General features: G+C 51.1%; 1 protein-coding gene and 1 non-coding gene across 3 annotated transcripts in view; one reads left to right on the top strand and one right to left on the bottom strand.

The window, feature by feature from the left end:
* The first annotated feature begins 8,729 nt into the window (after window positions 1–8,729).
* GRIP2 (glutamate receptor interacting protein 2) overlaps window positions 8,730–24,428 on the top strand; it is a 138,507-nt gene continuing 122,808 nt past the window's right edge. For both annotated transcript variants that reach the window (XM_049716019.1, XM_049716018.1), the window contains exon 1: window positions 8,730–8,970. In XM_049716019.1, the coding sequence (XP_049571976.1) occupies window positions 8,916–8,970 (55 nt within the window). In that variant the 5' untranslated portion in view covers window positions 8,730–8,915. The remainder of the gene's footprint in view (window positions 8,971–24,428) is intronic.
* Window positions 16,062–16,168, bottom strand: LOC117198301 (U6 spliceosomal RNA). The gene has a single exon (XR_004479395.1). It is a non-coding gene; the product is annotated as a U6 spliceosomal RNA (small nuclear RNA).

The raw sequence follows: 24,428 nt of genomic DNA, 5'->3' as shown, positions 1-24,428 counted from the left end.
AACTTTTTATTATTTCATTTCCCCCCTCCGTTAGATTATTAGTTATATATTCTTTGCTGATTAATTTAGTGGTCACCCTCAATATTATGACATGCATCTTTAGAAGAGTCCAATGTAAATTAGTACTTTTATCACATTAGAGACCATGCTAGGACCTCACAGTATTTTACCTGGCCCGTTGTTTTCATGCATTTTAATGCTACATGTATTTTATTGTGTTTTGTTTTGTTTTGTTTTGTTTTTTGCAGTACGCGGGCCTCTCACTGTTGTGGCCTCTCCTGTTGTGGAGCACAGGCTCCGGACGCGCAGGCTCAGCGGCCATGGCTCATGGGCCCAGCCGCTCCGCGGCATGTGGGATCTTCCCGGACTGGGGCACGAACTCACGTCCCCTGCATCGGCAGGCGGACTCCCAACCACTGCGCCACCAGGGAAGCCCCTGCTACGTGTATTTTAAACCCCAGAAAACATTATAGCTTTTTTGTGCAGTCAAGTTCCATTCCAATTTACTCCAAATTTACCCTTCATTTCTTTCTGCATGTTCATATTTCCATCTGGGATTATTTACCTTCTGCTTGGAGAACTCCCTATAGAATTTCTCTTAGTGTGGTCTGTGGGTAACATCTCTTTCAGTTGTATGTGTCTTTATTTTGCCTCCTTTTGGAAGGATATTTTCTCTGTGTACAGAATTTTAGGTTGGTAGTTGATTTTTGTCAGTACTTTAAAGATGCCATCCATTGCCTTCCACCTTCCAATGTTTCTGTTAAGAAGTTAACTGTCGGGCTTCCCAGGTGGTGCAGTGGTTGAGAGTCTGCCTGCCGATGCAGGGGACACGGGTTCGTGCCCCGGTCCAGGAAGATCCCACATGCCGCAGAGCGGCTGGGCCCGTGAGCCATGGCTGCTGAGCCTGCGCGTCCGGAGCCTGTGCTCTGCAACAGGAGAGGCCACAACAGTGAGAGGCCCACGTACCGCAAAAAAAAAAAAAAAAAAAGAAGAAGAAGTTAACTGTCAGTCTGACGGCTGTTGCTTTGAAGGTAATGCGTCTTTTTTCCTCAGACTGCTTTTATGTCTTTTCTGCTTGTTTGTTTTTTGCCTTTGGATTTTTGCAATTTTACTCGTACGGGCTTAGGTGTTGTTTGCCTGACATTTATCCTGCTTTGGGTTTGTAGTATTTATTGGAACTATGGCTTGATGTCTTTTTATCAGTTTTGGAAAATTCTTGATCATTATCAGGACTTCTGCTTCTGTCCCATTATACTTCTCTTCCTCTTCTGTGACTCCAGTTCATGTACGTTAAACCTTTTCACTGTGTGCCGTACATCTCTTTGCTGTATTTTCCATCATTTTTGTTTTTTATATTGGAAATATTTTTCTACATATTTCTACTGACCTACCTTCCAATTCACAAATCCTCTCTTCAGAGGCACACAGTCATCTGTAAACCCACCCATTGAGTTCTTGATTTCAGTGATTGTGTTTTTCAATTATTGAATTTCCAGTTGGTTATTTCTTGTAGATTCCAATTCTCTGGTGAAATTCAGCATTTGTTACATATTCTTGAACATATCAATCACAGTTGTTTTAACGTCCACAGCTGATGACACTAAAATCTGGGTCACCTTTGGGTCTATTTCTATTGGCTATTTTTTTTTTCATTTTGGTTCCGCTTATTGGTGTGTCTGGTTTAAAACAATTTTTTAAAATTGAATGCCAGACACCGTGCATGAGAAGTTGAAGATGGTCTTCATGCTGTTAGCTTCCTCCAGAGAAGACTTGTCCTTTCCTGTGACATAGCTAGAGTTAGGGTATATTGCCTTAATCTCATCAGGGGCTCAGCTGATACAAGCCTGGGTCGCTATATTTGTAAGTCTTGGCCTACCTGTGGTTCCCCCTTACTCCTGTGCTATAATCCCCTCCTCCCCTGCCACGGTCCCAACGAAAACCTTGGATGGTTCCTAGAGCTTCTCCTCTCTGATGGGCTCCAAACTGCAACTTTGTCTCCTAAGTGCTGTGAGACTGGAGAACACTTCAATTCTGCTTTTCAGTAGCAAATGCCTGTGGGAAAAACTGGTAGCGAGGGTTGGGCTTACTTCTCTGTGCCTCCCTTCTCTCTAGGATCTTCAAGTCTTGGTGGCTTTGGTAGCTCTGAACTTCGAACTTTGTCTAGTCAACTCCAGGAAACTACTTAGAACTCATTTGGCTTCTCCACCTCCCCGCACTGTGCAGATGACCCAAGGGAGAATGTTGGGCTCATCTCAGTGAGCTGCCCTCTGTCTAGGATCTTGACCCCTCGAGTCCTGGATGCCTGTGCAGCCCTCTGATACAAGCTACATATGGAATGGAGCGATTAATATCTTCCCTTCTCATGGTTTTTGAAGAAGGGACAATGATTGGTTTAAACAAACAAACAGACAAACAAACAGAGCTTCCCTGATGGTGCAGTGCTTAAGAATCTGCCTGCCAATGGAGGGGGCATGGGTTTGATCCCTGGCCTGAGATGATCCCACATGCCAGGGAGCAACTAAGCCCACATGCCACAACTACTGAGCCCACATGCCACAGCTACTGAAACCCGCATGCCTAGAGCCCGTGCTCTGCAAGAAGAGAAGCCATAACAATGAGAAGCCCGCGCACCACAACGAAGAGTAGCCCCCACTCACTGCAACTAGAGAAAGCCCACACACAGCAACAAAGACCCAACACAGCCAAAAAATAAATAAGTAAATACATAAATTTATAAAACAAACAAATAAAAAACCTAACTGTGCAAATGTGACAGGGCAAACAGAGATGGTTTGGGGCAGTTCTGGCCACATCTCAAGTATGGAATCTGCTTATTTAAAGACATTTCTCTGGAGACGTTTAGTCCAAGCCCATAGACAGTGACCTGGATTGAGGGTCAGGCAAGGAAGGCAGTTTCCTGGTCCCCCAATCTTAGGGTGTAAAACATCCCTGCAAATGTATCAAGATGGAGAAAATTATATATCCCAGGGCTCTGGAGTAGGGTCCTCTGTGGATTCAATGAAATCATCCTTTGGTGAGCCCCCATAGCCAGAGGAAGGGTGAGAGCATGCCCACCGACTCGTCTTCGGACAGGGATCAGGCTTTAGTTTTCCTGGGTAAGATGTGCTGGTTTGTGGTTGGAGCTGAGCTCCTGGTGCTGCGCGTGCCTCCTCACCCTTCCCCACGCTGTGCTGGGCCTCTTCCCTGAGCATCTGAGGCTGGACTGGTTTTTTGTTTTTTGCTTTTTTTTTAATTTTAGAATTTTATTTATTTTTTTATACAGCAGGTTCTTTTTAGTTATCCATTTTATACATATTAGTGTATATATGTCAATCCCAATCTCCCAGTTCATCCCACCACCACCTCCCGCCACTTCCCCTCTTGCTGTCCATACATTTATTCTCTTCATCTGTGTCTCAGTTTCTGCCCTGCAAACCGGTTCATCTGTACCATTTTTCTACGTTCCACATATATGCATTAATATACGATATTTGTTTTTCTCTTTCTGACTTACTTCACTCTGTATGACAGTCTCTAGATCCTGTGGTACCTATATACAATGGAATATTACTCAGCCATAAAAAGGAATGAAACTGGGTCATTTGTAGAGAAGTGGATGGATCTGGACTGGTATTTAAAGAATAGTTTTTGCCATGTGACTCAAAGGCTGGACTGCCTGGGGCTCCCACGGGTTTTTCCAGCCCAGACACTTGAAGTTGCTGTTTCTCCAGCGGAGCCGGGGTACGTTTCCCCCATGACCCCTCGGGGGGTAGAGTGAGAGGTAAGAAGTCGGCAGAAGCAGTCAAAGTGCTTTCTTCTGCCCTGGAATATCATGGGCCTCAGTCCTGGCTGGACCAGGCAGATAGCCTCAGACTGGAGGAAAGTACAACAGATGACCCCTCGGCCGTTCTTGCTCTGCCCCCACCTCACTGAGTGACCTTGGACAAGTCACTACCCATCACTCATCTGCTTTTCTCAATAGCTGCAGAATAGAGGGTTGGGCTGAGGTTCCTTCCAGGTCTAGGCCCCTGACATGACATCCCTCGAATGCCCCAGACTCCAGACCTCCTTTCATCACAGCTGTACTGCAAGATTGGGGGTTATGAGCCGCACTTCACAGATGAGTAAACTGAGACTCAGAGAGGTACAGTGACCCTGCCTGAGGTCATGCAGCAAATCAGCTGTTCTCTTAGGATGTAAGCTGTAAGAGCAAAGATTTTGTCCAAGTGGCTGATCTATGCCTGCACAAAGTGCAGTGCCTTGCACATAGTAGGTGCTCGGCAAGGATCCACTGAGTGGAGCTGGGATTTGAACCTAGGCCTGGGTGACTCAGAAGCTTATGCTTTTTCCAGTGCCCAATGCTGCGTCTTGGCAGTCCGTCTGGAAATATTTGGATTATTTTCTCAGAAGGGGAAGGACATATAAAAATGTAGAATGCCAATTTTTTGATGGCAGTAATCAGGGAAGGAGTGAAAGAAAAGCTCAGGACAATGGGGAGCCCAGCCCTAGACTCAGGGCTTAGAAAGAGAAGCAAGGCCCACAGAGGCCTTGGATAGGCGCTCGGAGCCCTGCTGGGGCTCTGCAGTAATTGCAGAGCAATTGTTAGGGCGTGACTCCACGCAAACTCCCCGGAGGGCTGGCTGGCTCGGGCATGATTACCTTCACACACGGTTCTCTGAATTTTGTGGTCTCAGCCCCTTTTGGTAAAACAATTTGGGAGCATGTACCCCCTAAATATGTACATAGTATAAATTAAATATATGTGCCATGCTCAATCCATGTATTAAATACCAGTAAAGCTTACTTTCTTTATATTTTCAACGATAAAGAGAAAGATAAGTAGTAATAGTTCCTTCCTGCAGCCAGTGGTTTGCTCAGCCCCCCCGCTTCACCGGATCAGATTGTGCCGGCCCCTCACCAAAGATTGGCTGGTTCCCAGGAAGTGCAGGCAGAGTCTGGGGTCACGAATGTTCTAGGGCACCAGCCCTGAGCACCTGGACCCAAACCTTCTCTCCTTCTCCCCAGAGAGCCCTGGCCTGCGGCCTGGAGGCCTGGGTGCGGCCTGGGTGCCATCCCTTGGTGAGTGACCTTGGCTGAGTTCTGCCCCGACTTGTTCTCCGTGGCAGGGCTTACAGTCCTCATTCTGCTGGTCCTGCTTCCCTGACAGGCCCCCCTGCAGCGACTGTCGTGGACTCGGGATACCTCTCCCATTTCCGTGGTCTTAACGGAACTAGTAACAGTAGCTAACACTTACACAGACCCCGTATAAGCCAGGCACTAAATGCGTTACACAAATTAACTCATCAACCCTCACAACAGCCTCATCAGGGAGGTGTGATTACTATCGCCATGCCCATTTTACTGATAAGAAAACTGAGGTAAGGTTCAGAAACTCACCAGAGGCCATGCAGTTTGGAGGTGGATCTGAAACCAGGCACCTGTTTCCAGAGCCTTCTGGGTCCTAAACCACTCTTCCACACCACCTCCCGTTACTGCTTCTCCCGCCCTCATCATGCATTCATTTCTCCCACCCTATTGCTCCTCTTCCCTTTTCTCCTCCTCTGCTTACAACGTCCCATTACTACTACCTTCCTCCTCTCGTCCTGTTACATTGCAAGGTTATTCATTTGCTGCCATTCTTATTACTACTTCCTTGCATCACTCCCCAAATATTGCCCTGCTGTTTGCACAACTTCGCTTTCTCCTCTCCCCGCCGCCCCAGGTATAATGGCCTCTCCTATTTTAACCCTCCCATTCCTACTACAGTTCCTCCTGTTCAGGCTGCTACTGTTTTTCTTGTCACTATCCTTAATGTTACCTCTCCAAGCATCACTCATCTTCCTATTACCACTACTTCTCTGATCACTCCTCCTGGCAAATGACTTCCTCCGCGAGTCTTCCTCATCCCTCTTACTTTTTCTTTCTTCTCTTTCAGTTAATAGGATTTCTTCTATTACTCTTCCTCCTCTTCTTTCCTCTGACATTTTTTCCCTTCTGCGGGTTTCAGAAATGCTTGCAAATGCTTTGACATTCCTCCCACAAGAGGGGGAGTCTGTGCCTGGAATTCGGAAGGCTTGTGACTGCTTCGAGGATTAGCAGGAAGTGATGCTCGTGACTCCTGACGCAGGGTCATGAAAGTGGAGTGGCTTCCACCTGTCCTGCTGGCACACTTGCTCTGGGACCTCTGAGCCCCATGTGAGAAGTTCAGCTGCCCTGAGGCCGCCATGCTGTGAGGAATCCCAGGCCACAGGGAGTCATTCCAGCTCGGGCACCAGCAAGGCAAGAAGCCTCCAGATGATTCCAGCCCCCAGCCTTCCCAGCTGAGGCCCAGATATCATGGAGCTGAGACATTCCATCCGCCCTGCCCAAGTTCCTGACCCGTAGAACTCACAACCATAATAACATGGTTGCTTTATGCCACTTAAGTTTAGAGCGGCCTTCTATGCAGCAGTAGGTAACTGGAACACTGTCCCCTCACTCACATGGCCCATCGTCCTCGTATCACTCCTCTTCCTCTCCCGCCACTGGAGGGGTACCAGGCCTCTGTCCTGCCTTCCTAACTGACCTTTTCTGTCAGAGCCTCCTGACCTGGGCACTGGCACCTTTGCCTGTCCCATCAGTGATCCCAGCCCTGTCGTCCTCTGAGCAGCGGGCATCCTGACTATGAGGCCATCAATCTGGATGCAGACAGCAGTGATTCACAGTTCTGCTGCGGGGGGAGACTCACTTCCTGGTCAAAAGCTCACGGCCATTAAGACAAGTTGTGGAGTCAGCACTCTGCAAACACGGGCCTGCGTACTGATATGCCCGTCCCTCGCCCCAATCCCCTGGGCCTGCTCCCTACTTACTGAAGTGATTAATAATTCAAGATTAATATGGGGCTGGGATGTGACCCGTCTGAGGGTCTTAGGAGCACAAATAGGCAACAGTTATATCAGATAGACTGTGTGGGCAGCGCTATCTGGGGGTGCTTGGAGCTGGGCAGATATGGGTTTGAATGCCAGTTCTGCCAACTCCTGGCTGTGTGACCTTGGAAAAGACACTTAAGCTCTCTGGGCCACATTGCCCTCCTTTGTAAAATGGGCTTGCAGATGTATCGGGGATCTAAGATCACATAAGAGCCCACCCTTACCTTACAGAAGGGGTACTTCTGAAGGCCAAAGTTTAGGTGGCTTCCTTGACAGGATCAAGATGCCTGGGTTCCACCATTGGACTCCCTTTTGGAATACAAGCACCTGGCTCCAGCTTTCCTGGATCCTGTTAGGACATTATGATGGTCCCTAGTTTGCAGGTGGGGAATCTAAGGCTCAAAGAGATAAAGTCGTTTGCCCAAGGAAACCTGGCTCAAAACAGACTAAACCAAGATGCAAGCAGAGGCCAGTTGTTTTCCTCCCAGCACTCATGCGTGGTAGCGTGCTCTACACTGACCCCCACGTTCATATTTCACTCTGCTGTTGACTAGCAAGACCCTCTCCCTCCCACAGCAGGAGGTGGGAGGGAGGGCATCCAGGCAAACAGGCTTACTTGATTGGGCAGCGGGGAGGCAGCATTTCCTGAGGTACAAATGCTTTTTCATATTGTCATAAAATTTAATTTATTTAAAAACTTTACATTTTAGATGGGTAATGCATCTCCAGGGTTCAAAATTTCAAGAGGCACAAAAGAGGATTCAATGAAAATCGAGTCTCTCCCACCTGCCCCCAGCCACCTGACTCCCCTTGCCAAGGGCATCGGTGTGTCCACTGGAGATAATTTTCCACACACTAGAGGAAATATGAAGGTAGAGCCTACCCCCCTTTGTTCTGCGCATATTATAAACACGTACTTCACTTTGCCCTCTTCCAAAGAGTACCTTCCTCCTTTTTTTATAGCTGTGTAGTACTCCTTTGTCTGGATGGCTCACACACCTCCCCTCCATCCCATTCTAATGGAAGAAGCAAATCTGACTTCCAAGGATAGGACCCACTGTGCCCCTTCCCTGCCTGTTCTTCCTCAGAGCCTCTGAGACCTGGTGAGCTCAGTGGCTGCCGTGCTGATGGAGGGGAACTGTGATGGGGTTCAGTGGACAAAGCTTGCAGACAGACACACCTCCTCACCACCAGCCTCCAGCCTTTGCTGGCTCCACGGACAGGCCCTGCCCTCTCTGAGCCCCCTGTGCCTCCTCCACAAGATGCAACTGGAACACCCCACTCTCAGGGCAGGGGTGAGGGCTCCTGTGGAAGGTCCTTTGCCTCGTACAGGCCTGAGGCCTGGGAGCACTCCCTCACTAATTGATTCACCCATTCATTCATTTACTCAGTCATTTATTTACATATTCCTTCACCCATTTATTCACTCATTAATTTACATAAATCATACATCAATTCACTAACTCATTCATTCAGTCAGTCACTCAGTTATTCATTCATTCATTCCGTCACCATTTTCTCACTCATCCGTACACCTGCTTATTCAACTCATTCATTCACTCATTCATTCCCTCACATATTCACCCATTTATTTAATCATTCATTGTTTCGCTCGTTCATTAACTAATTCGTGGTAATTAGCGTTATTGGGACGTGCTGTGGGCTGGGCAGTGGGAGGCTCGCCGGGCGAGCCGGCTCAAGCAGCTGCAGGTACCCCACGGTCTCGCTCCGCGCCGCCCCCGCCCGCGCCCGCCGCCCCGCCCCCGCGCCCGGGAAAGCGCGCGCTCTCCGGCAGCGTCTGCTCAGCCGCGGGCTCCGGAGCTGAGCCGAGCGCCTGGCGGCCGCCCGGACCCCACGACCCTCGGCAGCCGCCCATGCCCGCCGCGCCCTGGGCCCGCGGCCCTCCCCAGCGCTGCGCTGCGCCGCCGGGCCCGGCGGGGGCGGGGCCGGGGCCGGGGCCGGGGCTGGGCTGGCGAGGCCGGGCCGGGCCGCAGGGCGGCCGCGGGGATGCGAGGCTGGCGGAGGAACCTTGCGCTCTGCCTGCAGCGGCTGCCGGACGAAGGTAGGACGCGGCCGCCGCCCAGGCCGGTTAGCACCGGCGCGGCGAGGCAGGGGGCGCGGAGGGCGGGCCCAGCGCGGGGCTGACCGCGGGCGTCCGCTGAGGGTCCCGCGTGAGGCGAGGGGGCGGGCGTCCGCCTGCCTCCGAGGCGCGGGAGGGGAGCGCCTTAAGCTGGGAGCTCGAAGGGTCACCGCAGGAAATGCGGTGCGGAGCGCATCCAGGCCGGGGGAAGCCGGCAAGGGGGCTGCACGAGGCGCGCGGAGGTGGGACCCGGGCAGTGCGACCGCGCGGGGCTGCGGCGAAGGCTCTGGACGCTCCAGGACGGGCGCGCGGGTCCGGTTCCTGGAACGGCCGGGGCCGGCTCGGCGACCCCGTGCCTCCTCGCCCCTCGAGAGTTCGCCGGCGCTTCGAGTGTGCGGGCGCTCACGGCGAGGGCCTTGGGATCCCGAGGCTGCAGTCGCTGGGACCCAACTTTCCTTCGCACGCCCTGCAGCAACCCCGCCCCGACCCCGGAGTCTGCAGTTGCTCGAAGTTGCAAAGAGGCCAGAGGCGGGAGCGGGTGCGGGGCGGGCGAGGACCCGGCCGCACTGCCCCCTGCGCGGCCTGGCCCTGCAGCAGCGCTGCGGCGCAGCCCCCTCCGCCCGACCGCCTCCGGGGCTGCTCCACTGCTTACCTGTCGTCTGAGCCGCTGGCCGCGGAGGGAGGAAGAAGGACCCGCGCCCAGGTCCTGCCACCGCTGAGGGAAGTTCGGCTTCGGTGCTGATTGAGAATTGCCAGCACCGCGTCGGGGGCAGAGTGAGGTGGGGATGGCAGCTACCCACCCTCTGCTCACTTAGTGGGCACGATGGCGGACTTACAGGCAGTGGGCACTGTAAGTACCCAGGCCCTCACTTCCGCCTGTGTCTTTAACCTTCAGTTCTACGCCTCAGGAGGGCGCTATTCTTTCCACCTTACAGGTGAGGGCACTGAGCTTCAGAAAGAATGCCTCTTGAGCAAGGTCACACAGGCAGTAGGCGGTAAAGCTGGGAGGTGAACCTAAGTCTATGTTACCGGCAAGATTTTGGTAGTGCCAGTCCCCCGCCTTCCCATCTGCCCCCCGAGCTGGGCCTGGCTCAGTGCATGGGAAAGGATCCATTTACAAACGAGGCCAGAAGCTCCTGTTTAGGGCATGGGGGGAAGGGAGGAGGAGGACAGCGAGAGCGGGTGCCTGCCCCTCCTGTCCTGTTCGCAAGGCTAAGTCAGGTGTGTAACTCCTGCACAGGGGGTGCCCAGGTTTCCTTCCTTTCCGGTGAGTGAGGAGGCAGATGGACAGGGCTGCCAGTCAAGGAATGGAGTAAATTAAGAAGGAAATCTTGGGCTTCCCTGGTGGCGCAGTGGTTGAGAGTCTGCCTGCCGATGCAGGGGACACGGGTTCGTGCCGCGGTCCGGGAAGATCCCACATGCCGCGGAGCGGCTAGGCCCGTGAGCCATGGCCGCTGAGCCTGCGCGTCCGGAGCCTGTGCTCCGCAGCGGGAGAGGCCACAGCAGTGAGAGGCCCGTGTACCGCAAAAAAAAAAAAAAAAAAAAGCAGAGCCAGGTGCCCATCACCAAACTTCAGAAAATGCGGCAGGCAGTCTGCCACAGGCGTGCTCTATGGTCTTGGACAAGTCATTCCCTCTCTCTCCGAGGTTCACTTTCTGTGTCTGTAAGGGAAGGGCCTAGGGAGGATGAAATGAAGTCTTGGCCGGGGCACAGCGCACAGCCCAGAGCAGGCTCAGAAGTGGGGGCTGTGATGTCCCGAGAGGGAGGTTGTTGCTCTCTTGCTTCTGATCCCCACTTCCCATGTGTGTGTGGCATGGGTGGCGCATGTGGGTGGTGTGTGTGTGTGGTGTGCGTGCAGGCACGTGGGTGGCATGTTTGAATTCATGTGGGTGTGCACGAGGCTCAAGGGTGACACGTATAAGGTGTGTGGGTCTTGTGATGCCTGCAGCCCTTTTGCCTGCCACTGGCCACATTCTTGAGAGGAGGCCACTTCTCTCTCCCTCAGTGCCATGAGGTACCCAGCATTTGAGTTTTCCTTGGAAAATCTTACTTGAGGTTGATCTTTGACCTCAGCACTAAATCAGAGGGTGGCTGGTGCATCCACCCGTGCCAGTAGGGAATTACTTTTTTAAACAGACAAAATCCCCAGCTTTCTCTGGGCCATGGGAAAATTGTATCCCATGGGCTGGGTCTCACATGAGAAACTCTGAGATGTAGATGTGGGTCCAGCTGGATGAGAGGCTTGTGGTGGGAGGTCATCCAAGCTTGAGTGTGACAGAGAGAGATGCAGAGATAGGGGCACAGGCCTGACATCCTCAGAGGAGAGCTTCGGCCAGCAGGACATTTTGAACAAGACCAGCTTATCTGCTTATCATGTGGTGTAATTTAAGGCCCTGGGGAAAGAAGAGTGGACTTGGAGACCAGATTTATGTTCCCATCTGAGCCCCTCTGCTAGCTAGCTGTGTGACCTTGGGCACACTACTTAATTCTTCTGAGCTTCAGGTTTTTTCATCCATAAAGTGGGAAAGATAACCTTGCAGGTGGTCTTGAAGAGTCAATGTTAACAGGGCCTAGCACGTAGTAGGTGCTCAAGAAATACTAATCCTGCTCTTCCTTTCTGGATCTTTACATCCACTTCAGAAGTGATCTGGTGTACTGGTCATTGGAGAACTCAGGACTCGGTGCGTTTCTGGATTCTGAATGATCAGCTTAAGGCTCCCCACTCCTGGGGTTTGGGGGGTCCAATCTGGGTTGTGCCTACCATGTGGCTACTTGAATCCATCTCCCAGCCTTGCCCAGTGAGGTTGGCCAAAAGTGTGGTTGTGCTCAGCACACACTTACACAGCATATGTGTTTGGATCACTGCACAGTTTTTAGGACCTTACGTAGTAGTCATGTCCCTTGAAGAGAAACACATGCAGCCACGGGGATTGGGGAACTCTGTGATTCTAGCTTCATGATGCTTTTGAGTGTGTGTGTGTGTGTGTGTGTGAGAGAGAGAGAGAGAGAGAGACTTGTGTTCTAATGAACCTCCACCTTGAGGCTTGTGGCCCTGTAGACAGTGACACCTTCTCTTCTATTCACTACAGTAAATGCTTCTAGAGGGCTCCCTCCCCCTCCCCCAGGCTCTTCCTGGTCTCTTTGTGGGATCAGAAAAATAAAACCCAGTCCTCAGCTTCAAGTTGCTCCCAGTCCCTCAGAAAACAAAAGTTCAAGGTGCCCAGTGCCTGGGGAACGTGAAGTTGAAGGCAGCAGCCAGTTCCTGTCAGGGAGGCCACTCGGGAGGAGAGCGCCGTGACCCAGTGGAGAAGGTCAGCTCTCCACCGGCAGGTTCTTCCCGTGGTGTGGCCTGATTAATTTTCCTCCTTATGCCAGTCCTTTCTGCTCTCTAATGGACTCTTGGAATGTTAGCCAGGAGGCTTAATAGAAGTCATCACGTCCAGCTCTCTTATTAGAGAGAGGGGGAAATATAGAAGCAGTCAGGAAGAAATGACTTTTTATTCATTCAACAAATATTTATTGGGTCCTGTTCTGGGGGCTGGGGATACAGCCATGAACAAAACAAAGACCCTGCCATAACAGACTGTACATTTTAATGGTGGAGACAGAACAAGTAAACAAGTAAATAGGAATGGGATCGTTTCAGAGTCAGCAGTGTAATGAAGACGACACAGGAACATAAGGTGATGTGGTGGAGAGTCCCAGGGGAGGGGACTTCTTCAGGTAGAGTGGCCAAGGGGGTCAGGGGAGGCCTCTCTGAGAAGGTAACTTTTGAGCCAAGACTAAAGAACAAGAAAGCTCAGCCATGCCAAGAGCAGAAGGAAGAGCTGTGTAGGCAGAGGGAACAGCAAGTACCACGAAGAGCCCTGGTCTGCGGGGGATGATGTGGGGAGGGCCGATGTGACCTGTTGGAGGAAGAGAAAGAAGGAGTGAGGGAGGAGAGTGATGAGCGAGGAGGCTGGAAGAGCCAGATCATGAAAGGCCAGCTCACCACAGGGGAGGAGCGTGGATTTTATTCTGTGATGGGAGCCATCGGAAGTCTTGACCAAGGACTTGGGCTGGATCCGAAGATGAGCAAGGTTTTGAGTGATGGAGATGGCAGTGGGGAGAGGCATGCCCGGCAGAGGAATGGCATGCATGCGTAAAGGGGCGGAGGTGGGAAAGCTGTAGGAGCTGTGGCTGCCGGGTGCGCAGGAACCAAAGGCATTGAATACCTTTGGGGAACTGTCCAGGGTTCTGACAGGCACATTCAGCGGCTCTGCAATTAGGGACTTTTAGAGGATCGTGTGTGTGTGTGTGTGTGTGTGTGTGTGTGTGTGTGTGTGTGTGTGTGTGTGTGTGTGTGTGTGTCCCAGTCCCTGTGGTATCCAGCTAGCTGATGTGGCCCTTTGCCTGTTACCTAGGAGACAGCGGGAAGACGATGGGGTGGGATCTGATTGGCTATTTACTCCCGCTGCTCATCTCTGTGTCAGAACTGCAGGCAGAGGTTACACATGGTCCATGCTGGCATGCCAAGTGCTGGCAGGGGAGCTGCGAACGTTTGCTGCCCCAAGTCCTCCGTGTGTGTGTGTGTGTGTGTGTGTGTGTGTGTGTCTGTGTGTGGTGTGTGTGTCTGCCAGTATATATATGTGCAAGTCTAGAACAAAGCGGCGGCATCTGGAGCTAATGCGCTTCCTGCTGTGAAACATCTGCTCATTGCCTTAAATCAGGTAGTGGGGGCCCAGATAAATTTAAGAAGAACCAGCCAGACTTGGGAAAGGATCTTTTGTTTGGTTTTAACAACTGCAGTGTCAACACTGAAGCCGATTTTAAACATTTCCCTGTACCTTCAAAAATGCACGTAAAGCTTTGAGTGGCGGAAGTTATGTCCCGTGACACAGACTATGATGTCAGTGTGCAGAATCGCCTCCTTCCCCTGGTGCAGCCAAGAAGAATGGTATAAGATTGTAGGGTTTCTCTCCTCTCCTCTTTTAAAACAATAGTATCTCTTTTTCTTTTACTTTGTGGGCAAAAGGACAAGGAATCTACCCTTTAGTTTTGCTTAGAAAGGGGATGGGGAGACAAAAAACCAAAACCCCATCAAAGTGTTTACTTTGCAGTTGACTTTCTAAAGCAGCAGCCCAGGTAGGCTTGGGGGAAAAAAACACAACAACCACAGCAAACAGCTCCAGGGCTGCAGGAGATTTATCATTATCTGTCTCTCTCCTCCCACCCCTGCTTCCCACTTTGCAGGGCTTGGCAGGTGATGCAGCTTGTGAGGAAGGAAATGGGGATTTCCCTGCTCTCACTCTTGGCTTCTCTGTCCTGGGCTCAAGTTTGAATGTCCCACGTACGATGAACCTTCTCTGCCTTTTCCTTGTCATCCTATTACTTTTTTCCAACGGGAAAAAACCATGCAATGCCTTCCACCCATATCCCTATTTCCCATGCCTCCCTCACTACTGGTCAGAAGTGTTTTATCTGAAACATGCATCTGGGGGTGGTTTACACCTGCTTACCCATTACCCATTATGCTCCATTACCTAGAGTAGGGGTCTCACACTTAAGTGCTTAAAGGGGCAAGGCAAGTGACCCAAAAGATGAAGGAGGCCGCAGGGCCTTTGTATTCGATGATCCTTTTTCTGGGTTGATCTTTCATCTTATATGGGCATGGTTCACTCACTACATTTAGATCTGCACAACTGTCTCCTCCTCACAGAGGCCTTCCCAGCCATCCCATCTAAAATTGCACCCTTTAGTCCTGTAACTTTCTTTTCCTTCCCAGCTCTTTGTACTGCCTGACCTTATGTCATGTTCTTGTTTATTGCCTTTCTCTCCCACCAATATGTAAGTACCATGAGGGCTATGACTATGCCTGTCTTATTCTTCATTGTATCCTCAGGAACTAGCACATTGCCTGACACGTAGTAGTTGCTGAATAAATATTTGTGGGCAAAGGGAGTGAAATGGGCCTGGGGGACAAAGTTGAACCAGAGAGTTAGACTTTATAGGAGCCCTGGCTCAGCCCACCAGATCTTCTGATTTTTTTCTAGAGAAGCTAAAAAACCAGAGTTTGACGTACTACCTCCCAACTTTAAAATGCTGAACACCAATGCAAACGCACTCTGAGGGGTCCAACGACACTCGCTTTGAAGCTGGAGACCTCTGATATTCAAAGCCCTCTGGGATCTGGCTGCAGTAACCTTTCTTTCCTCCTTAATTGTGCACAGACCTTGCTCTGCCCCGGACCTCTGAGTCTTTGCTCAGGCTGCTGCCTCTGCCTGGAGTGCCTCTCCCCTATCGTCTCCTTCACCCAGCAAATTATCGTTTCCTCTAGTTCCGATCTGAGACCAGGCCAAGGTGCAGCTTCCTGTTGCCCCCTCCCCCTGTCTCCCACCATGTTTTTGTCCTGGCCCCTCTCCTGTTGGAGGATAACTGTGTGTTTGTTCATCCGTCTCCTCCACTAGATTCAGAGCTCCATGGGGCAGAAACCCCATCCCATCCATCTGTGGGTCTGCAGTATCCAGCCCAGGGACGCCAACCTGGGAGCAGGCCAGCAGAGGCCTGAGTGTGGAGGCGGCAGCGACCCCGCTCACGGGGAGCTGCATTTGTACGGCAGTTTATGCTTTGCAAAGCATCCTTATTTGTATTATTTAAGTAATAATCCATTCAGTTGGCAGACACTTTTTGAGCACCTATTGTATGCCAGACATGAGCACACAGTACTGAAGGCCAAGAAGGCCTCTCATCTCACGGAGCCTACAGATGTGGGGCTGAGCCCTGTGGGCTGCTGCCTCTTGCTGTGCTTCCCAAACACCAGCGGCTTGGATGTGCCCACTCTTCTTCCTTTGGCTGGTCTGCCTCAGTTTACACTCCAGGGACTCAGTCCTCTGCAGTCCTTGGCTTGAATGGCTCCTCAGAGTACATGCCACTGAGGGCTAGGTGGTCCACGGCCTTCTCTGAAATCAGGAGATGGCAATAAAGGGCAGGCACAGGAGTTTAGATAACCCCCAGGCTCCATTCCGGAAAATTAGCTAACTTTTCCATGTGCTGAGTTCAGAGCATTCTGAGGAAATATTTGTTCCTTTTTTTTTTTAAATATGGAACGCTTCACGAATTTGTGTGTCATCCTTGTGCAGGGGCCATGCTAATCTTCTCTGTATCGTTCCAATTTTAGTATATGTGCTGCCGAAGCGAGCACTGTTTGTTCGTTTTTAAAGTTTATTCTTTCATTCCGCAAACTATTATTAAGTCCCTACTATGTGCCGTGTCATTCTCTTATACCGTTTCATTTTCTCTTCCCAGAAACCCAACCACGTATAGGGCTCATTATCTCTGTCTCACAGTTGGGCGCCTGAAGCACAGAGAGGTTAAGTCACTTGCCCAAGAATGCACAGCTGGGACGTGGCAGAGCAGGAATTTCATCCCAGGAATGTCTTTCTCCCGAGCCAGGGCTCTTTCTGTGACCCCAGGTTGCTCCCTTTGGAATTCCAGTCCCAAGAGTCATGAGTGATGGGGTGCTCAAGGAAGGAGCATGGAATTCTGTCTGGGTTGGGGAATTGAAGTTGACACCTGACTTGAGTTTCAAAGAGCAGTGTTTCAAAGAGCAATGATGAGTTATCCAGGAAGGAAAGGAGCAGGGAAGGGCATTTCAGGCCAAGAGATCAGCATGTGCAAAACAGAGTTCAGAAACACATGCTGTGTCCACAGCTGTGCAGTGTGGCTTGCATGTCAGCTGCATGAGGTATGTGTACGTGCGGGGAGTGGGGCACAATTCGGGAACGGTGGGTTGGGGCTAGATTGTGAGGGTAGAGATGGCCACATCCAACTCGTAAATAGACCTCGCTTGACGCTGGCAGTGGCTTAAAAAAATTAGTTGCCATTAAATTTTAAGTGTGTGTGGGAGAAGGCAGGGGGAGATTTCACATAGGAAAAACAGATGTGCAGCTTTCTTCAGAGGATCTGGCAACCCTGGACTTGCGTTTCTGCTGTTCCTTGTGGAGCGTGGTCACCACAGCCCCCATCCCACCGATGACACATTCACGCACTTGCCCAGTGCATGAGACCTTGAACTCACCCACTAAAGGAGTTTAAGCATCATTTCTTTAGGTAGCTGAAAGGTTTCAAGCAGGAGAGTGATTATCTTCAAAAAGCTCCTGCTGGCTGTGAGGGGGCTGGGAGGCAGGGTGAGGCAGGGAGACCCCCCACAAATGACTATCCTTGTCATTTGCTCAGCATTGCTAGATGCCTGATTCACTCCTTGTATCAACCCTGCAAGGCCAGGTTAGCAGATGAGGAGATAGAAGCTCGAAAAGCAGATGCCATGAAAGGAAGAATGGAGAGATTGGACCACATAAAAATGTAAAACTTTTATATGACCAGGGAAACCATTCACAAGGTTCAAAGACAAGCCACAGACCAGGAGGAAAAGTCTTTAAAACATACACCCCTGATAAAGAATAGTATCCAGAGTGCAAGGAGGTCTGCAAATCAGTAAGAAAAGATAAGCAGTCTAGGAGGATGTAATGGATGCAAGCAGGAAGTTACTAGATGAAGAAACACAAATGGCCAGAAAGTGAATGAAAAGATGGTCAACCTCACCACCTCAGGGGATGATTCTGTTAGCATTAGGAAAATGCTCATAGAAACCACAGCACAATATCAATGTTGAGGGGAAATGAAAAAATGAGTAGTGTCTACTGTTGGTGAGACCATGGGGGAGCAGAGACTGACGTATGCAACAAGCGGGTAGGGTCATTTTGGGGGCCAGTTTGACAGTTACCTGTCAATATGGAAAGTGCTCATATCCTTTGAACCAGCCATCCTTTTTCTAAGTATTCTCGAGACAAATCTAACATAGATGCATAAAGCAAAGTGGATAAGGATGTTCATTGCAGTGTTAATGAAGAAAACCAAAGGGCATAAACCAGCTGTCCATCAACAGGGGACTGGCATGAGAACTCAAGGGTCACATGGTTCAGATAAAAAAAACAAAAAACACCCCGAAACATCAGCCAAGAGTCATTCTGCAGCGTCTGTCTTCTGTTTGCCAAGTCCCCGCCTCTCTCACAGGAGGTAACCACCATCATCTGTTTCTAGCGTATTCCTCTAGAAGTTTCTTCTATGCATAATAAGCAACTGTACATTCCTATTCTTTCCCCTTGTTTTACACAAGTGGTGGCTTGCTACCATGCATTTCTGCACTTTGCTCTTTTATTAGGAGATATATTGGACACAAAGAAGGGTGACTCAAACATTGGTACTTTTAAAAGATCAACATAAAGCGATCACTGATACATCGGACTGGGGATGAGAAATAGATCACTCCCAGCCCCGAGGCCACGAGGCTTTCCAAAATGGCTGTTCTGACTTACACTCCCTTAGGGAATTTGTGTAATTTTACAAAAAAGATAAAGATTTGAGGTGGTTTTACTTGTTCAAGGTCCCCCAAGCTAGATAGGTAGCGGCTTTGGTTTGGCCTCAGGCCTGTCTGTCCAGCGGGGTGGAGGCTGGAGCCCCAAGCAGAGGGAAGCAGGCAGCGGAATAGGCCAGACATGGCAGAGGACCGTGCGGGGGACCTGGCCGACCTGGTGACGCTCAGGGTTTCCTGACAGGGATTCCTCAGGGCCTGGGGGGTTACGCCGGTATCTTTCACTGCGCTGGGGGATGTGCAGGAATGCGTTTTAGGGCGCTGAGTGAGAGGGGCCTGCCGAGAGACCCCAGTCCTGGAGGCATCTGGCTGCGTAGCCCTGGGAGCTGGCAGCCCCGTTGGGGAGCCCCATGGGGGTGCCCTTCAAACAACCATTTTTTTCAACCGAATAAACAAATTCTTCACCTCTCCCCTCCAGCAAGGGTAATTTATCCTAGGGTGAAAAATGAATTCTCCCAGGAGGGTCTGCTGCCAGAGGCCCTGGAGCCATGAATTTACTGTCTGCCTTCTGTCCTGATGGAACTGGGTCTCGAGATTTACGTCTGGGGTTTATGGGCAGCTGGCTCTGGGTTGGCAGGAGTCCTGGAGGGCAGCTGTATTTTATAGTGAGGCTGGGCCCTATGAGGGTGTAAATCACTGTGGCCTCCCGGCCTCCCAAGAGAGGCCACCTCCTTCAAGTGGGTGGGGAGGGGCTGGGGGAGGGGTGATACCTGGGGACAGCAGGAAGGACCCCCCTCAGAGATTACCTGGTCCAGCTCTCTCAGGTTCTTAGTGGAGGGGTCAGATTCTGGTTTGAGTGATTTACTTTTTGCGGTTGTTTTGTTTCTTTCAAATGTAAACCAGCCTGAACCCCCCTCCAAACTGCTCTCGAGTGAGCATCAACAATTTGCTGGGACGATTTGCTGCCTGAGCCCTTGGTGACCTCTGCCCTGCAGGAGCTCACAGGTTCAGCTAGTGGTCCCCATAGCGGGGTGTGGCTGCCACACCCGGGACATTTCTTGAGGAGGAAGATGGAGAAAATATTAAGAGTTTTGCTTTACGTTTATGTTTTATCACAATTTAATTTTTTCTATGTGTGTATCGTATGATGTGATACACAGATATAGTGAAACATGGGTATTACATACATAATATGCATATGTTACTGCAGAGGAATGTACATTTTCTGTAGATGGGAGTGCAAGATCAAAAGGGTTTGGAGACCACTCCCTGCCTACCTGATGGGAGTGGAGCAGTAGGGAGGACCCTGGCTGGGGTCTCCCTTGCTTGGAGGGCAGAGGGCACCAGCATTTACTGAGCACCTGCTAAGTGCTGGACATGGGCACACCACTTCTCTAGAGGCCTGGATCCTATAGCAACAATGGGAGGCAAAGATGGTTAGCCCCATTCTACAGACCAGGAGACTGAGGCCCAGAAGGGAGAAGGCCCCACTTGGTCCCTGAGCTGGGACTGGCCTTCTGTTGACCAGTTTCCTGGTTCTTCCTTTGTCTATATTTCCAAAAAAGAAATCTTGTAAAATGTTTTTTGGGCATTCAAACTATTTAAAATAATTAAACACAGCGATATCAATTTAAAAAAAGATATTGCAGAGCCCCCCACCCCGTGCAGCACTGGTAAGTGCACACTCCTCTGCCGTCTTGCTGTCATTAAAAAAATAATAATAAGAGTATCGTTTTAAATTAAGTTACTTTCTCCCTGATTAAGCATGCAATTATTGTTAAATGTAGACCATTTTGAAAAGAAGGATAAAGACCAAGAAGAAAACTAAAATCATCCTCCATTAACTCATTATCCAGGGACGCTTTGGTGCATTTCCTTCCAGTCTTTTTTCCACTGTCTATTTTTGTTTAGATCATATGACATATACCATTTTATGTTTTGCTTTTTCTTCACTTAGCTTTATAGGGTCCCCATCTCCCTGGATTATTCTAGCTGCAGAATGCCCATCAAGTGGCTGTATGGGGCGTAGTTTATTTACCTGCTCCTCTCCCCTGCAAGTTGGATAACAAAGTTGTTTCCAGCATTTTGCTGAGGCGCAGTGAGACTCAGCTTACTTGTGGTTGTCATCAGCCTGTAAGGCAGTTCCACTTGGGCTTTTTCCTCTGCAGATGTTATTTCTCACGCTTGTCACTTTTAATGGCTACATAATCTCCTGGAGTGTTGCTATTCCTCATGTTCTAGACCATTTCTCCCTCTCTGTATCCCATGAGGTCTCCCTGCTCCCTCTGGGAAGCCACCCCCTCCCCTGAGCACCTTGGATTCAGGGAACTAACCTTGGGGGGGGGTGGGGGCAGGGAAGGGGCTGTCGTCATCTTTCAGGACCCCAGGCATTTGCTGCCTCCCTCCTGCCTGTGTCCTGGCCCCGGCACCAGACCCCGTGTGGGCTGATTCCTTCCTTCCCTGCTTTCATTCATTCTTCAGTTGTTTAACCACAACCTGTTAGGTGCTAGTCACTGCTCTAGGTGCTGGGGCTACAGCAGCGAACGAGACAGTCTTCATCCTTACGGAGCAGGGGCGCTGGGCCATGAATAGGTGAGCAAATAAATAAGAGTTCACAGAAGCAAAGGAAGACAAGGAAATGGGATGAGATGATAAAGGGTGACGAGGTGGTCAAGGAGGGCCTTCTGGAGGAGATGACATTTGTGCTGGGACCAGCCAAGGGAAGACCTGGGAGAGAAGCTCTGCAGGCAGAGGGAAGAGCAGGGAGAGGCCCTGAGGCAGGAATGTGCCTGGTGTGTTTGAGGAATGGAGGCCAGCGTGCAGGAGAGTGGAGCGGGGTGAGGCCAGAGGGCTCAGAAGGGCCCCGCAGGCCGAGGGGAGGAGTCTGGATTTCTTCAGAGAGTCCTGGGAAGCCTTTGCAGGGCCTGGCCCACATTATGTGCCCAGTTGAACAACTGCTGTTACTGTTGTTCCCTCCTCGTGAAGGAGTCGGAGGGCTGAGACTTGCTCAATGCACAGTGCACCAGGGTTGCTGTCTGGCCTCCTTCGAGTCTGACCTGTTTCCTTCCTGCTGCATCTCACACCTGTTCTCTCTGACAGTGGCCCTAGGACAAGCTGGCTCTGCGCGTCTGCAGCTCCCCACCCCCTAACTCCCTCGGCCCAGGAACTGGGCTGATTCTGCCTCCTGGGGCTTTCAGGGGGCTGTGCTGGCACCTAGTGGGGGCTCACTAACATCAGCTGTGAAGATACTAAATCAAACATCTTAAAAAATTATTTTTTAGGGCTTCCCTGGTGGCGCAGTGGTTGAGAGTCTGCCTGCCGATGCAGGGGACACGGGTTCAAGCCCCGGTCCGGGAAGATCCCACATGCCACGGAGCGGCTGGGCCCGTGAGCCATGGCCGCTGAGCCTGCGCGTCCGGAGCCTGTGCTCCGCAATGGGAGAGGCCACAGCAGTGAGAGGCCCGCGTACCGCAAAAAAAAAAAAAAATTATTTTTTATCTAGAAATCTCTGTACTGTCTGTGGGGTATGTGTGAGTGCCCTGCAGCAGCCCTGGCCCTGCGGGCACCCTGGAGGGAGGTGGCAGGTGGCCACTTGGGGAAAATAAAAAGCAATTGCATTGGATTCTGCACTTAATTTAATGAAAAGGGCCTGCAGGCAGGCAGAGGCAGAGGCAGTGAGGCATAGCTTGCGGGTTGCGGGCAGGAGTGATTCTGGAGAGATTTATGGCGCTTCATAAAACATTCAGATCCAGGCTGAGCTTGGATGGTGCTGGGCTCAGTGCCCTGGGCTGTCTCCGCAGCCTGGGAGGCAGATGGTCTGAGACTCCCCATGGCTGTGATTGCTGTGTGGCCCTGGGCAAGTCACAGCCCGTCTCTGGGCTCTGGAGCACCATCAGGCATTCTGGGTTCCCTCCTGCCCCTCTGTCCTTGGCCCCAGCCTGCTGCCTGCCTCCACCAGGCCTACGAGGCTTTCCATATCCATGAGATCCTCTTCCCCACAGCCTGTGCCCTCCCCAACCCAATTGTTTTTCCATTTTACAGAGGAGAACACTGAGGCTCTGAGAGGTTCACTGATGTGCCCAGAGCTGTACAGCAAGTCTGGGGCAGGTGTGGGGGGTTGTCTGGCCCCTTTAAGTGTGGGAAGTCAGGAGCCTCCGTGGTGTGCTTGAAGGCCACTCAGGTTTTCAACGGCGGGGCGGGGGGGCGATTTGCCTTTCCCCCATGTGAAGTCTGTCCTATTGTGTTTCATTTTCCCATTCAACAGAGAAGGGCCAGGAGAGTTAAGGGATCAGGCTGGACCCCACAGCAACTAGCAACAGAACTAGAATATAATTGCCTCCTGGTCCAGCCTTTCTCCCCAGTACAATGCAGAAGTCTTTCAGCCTCCCCTGTCTTGAGCTCAGCTCCTCCACTCATTTGCTGTGTCACCCTGGGCAAGTGACCTGACCTCTCTGAGCCTCCATGTCTTCATCTTTAAAATGAGGATTACAGTATGCCCACCTCCCAGGCTTGATGGGAGGATCAGCTATTGGCAAATGGCCTAGAATAGTACCCGATATCAATTTCTTTTCAGAAAAATTGTAATTCTAGGGCTGTTCAAACTCTGGAGAAAAATCTTACTAGAAAGGAGCCCCTTCTTTACAGGACCTGGGCTTTGCTGGTGTGGCCCCTCCCGAGGCGGAGGAGGAGGGAGGGAACTTAATGTGGGCTGGTGGTTGCAGATGGCAAGCAGCTAATTTATTTACTTCTTCCTAATAAATATGCACGACACATACATAAAATATCTCACTTGTACCGTTCCACCCAGATCCCGGCAGACAGCGACAGTAGGCAGCGTCGCTCTGAGGCAGGCTCTGTGTGTGTGTGGAGTCTAGCAAGGGGGCTAATGAGCTGATTGTTCCTGCTTTAACCTAATTTCTTGCCATGTGTCCAGCAGCGCTCAGAATTCCCAGTTCAGGAAGTGCTGGGCATCCCCTCCAGGCTTCCCAGCTAAGCTCAGGTTAAGGAAGGCCCCAACACCTCTTGCTCCCCTCTGAACTGGTCCAGACTGACCTGGGAGGGGGTGAGCTCCCCATCAAGGCTGGTGGGGTTTGGGCTGGGGGACTCCCGGGGCATCTCTGGAGATGCTTTGGCCACTCTGGTGGGCCGAGTTTTTGCATACTTGACCTGTTTCTGGTTCGTGCACTGGCGTCTTGACGGGCCCCAGCCTCACACTCTCCCCGCTGCATTCAGTTCTTCTGTTCCCCTCACCCAGCTCATCTGGGAGCCAGGAAGTCCAGTTATAAGACAGGATAACAATTCAGGGAACTGCCACCCCCAGAGCTGAAAGAAACGTGGAGAGGGGCGGGGGCAGGGGCAGCCTGCAGACTCAGAAGGACTGGGATTCCCCTCACTCCTTCTGAGACCTTGGACAAATTACCCGACTCCTCTGAGTCTCAGTGTCTTCACCTGTGAAATGGGCAGTGTTGGTATTTACCTGACAGGTTTGTCATGAGACTTGTTCATTTGTTTGTTCGACAAATGTTTGCTGAGCAACTGATATGTGAAGACACTGCCTCAGGCCCTGTGGGTACAGTGTGAATAAGACAGACAGGACCTTGCCCAATGGATCTTATGTCCTAGTGTGCGAGCCAGCCAAGCGCCTTGTCAACAAATGGATGTCCACTCTAGTGACAGGCCGTGAAATGAGAATGTAGCCAAGGCAGGATGTTCAGGGAGTGGAGACCCCCCTCAGCTGTGGTCCTCAGGAAGGCTGCTCTGAGGAGGTGATGGTCAAGCACACACTTGGATGATGAGAAGGAGCCCACTCTGCAGGGAATTGCACAGGCAGAGGGAATAGCCAGTGCAGTGGCCCTGAGGTGCGGACAGGTCTGCATGTTCTGGGAAAGCCAGGGCTGCACAGGCACATGAGGCGAAGCAAGTGACACCTCTGGCATAGGGCCTGGCCCAGGGCAAATACTTGTTGGTCCTCTTCCTCCTTCCCCGGCCCTCCTGCTTTCTTGCTCTCCCTGGCCTGTGCTTGAGTCCTTCATGTAATCAAGGTGTGAGGGTCAGAGATTCCTAAAATATCTAAGCTTTGCAACTTGACCTC

This window comes from Orcinus orca, chromosome 10 (genome assembly GCF_937001465.1).
Source record: "Orcinus orca chromosome 10, mOrcOrc1.1, whole genome shotgun sequence".
Classification (NCBI taxonomy): Eukaryota; Metazoa; Chordata; class Mammalia; order Artiodactyla; family Delphinidae; genus Orcinus; species Orcinus orca.
Note: the sequence above shows the minus strand (reverse complement) of the source record. Positions and strands in the feature narration are given on the sequence as shown.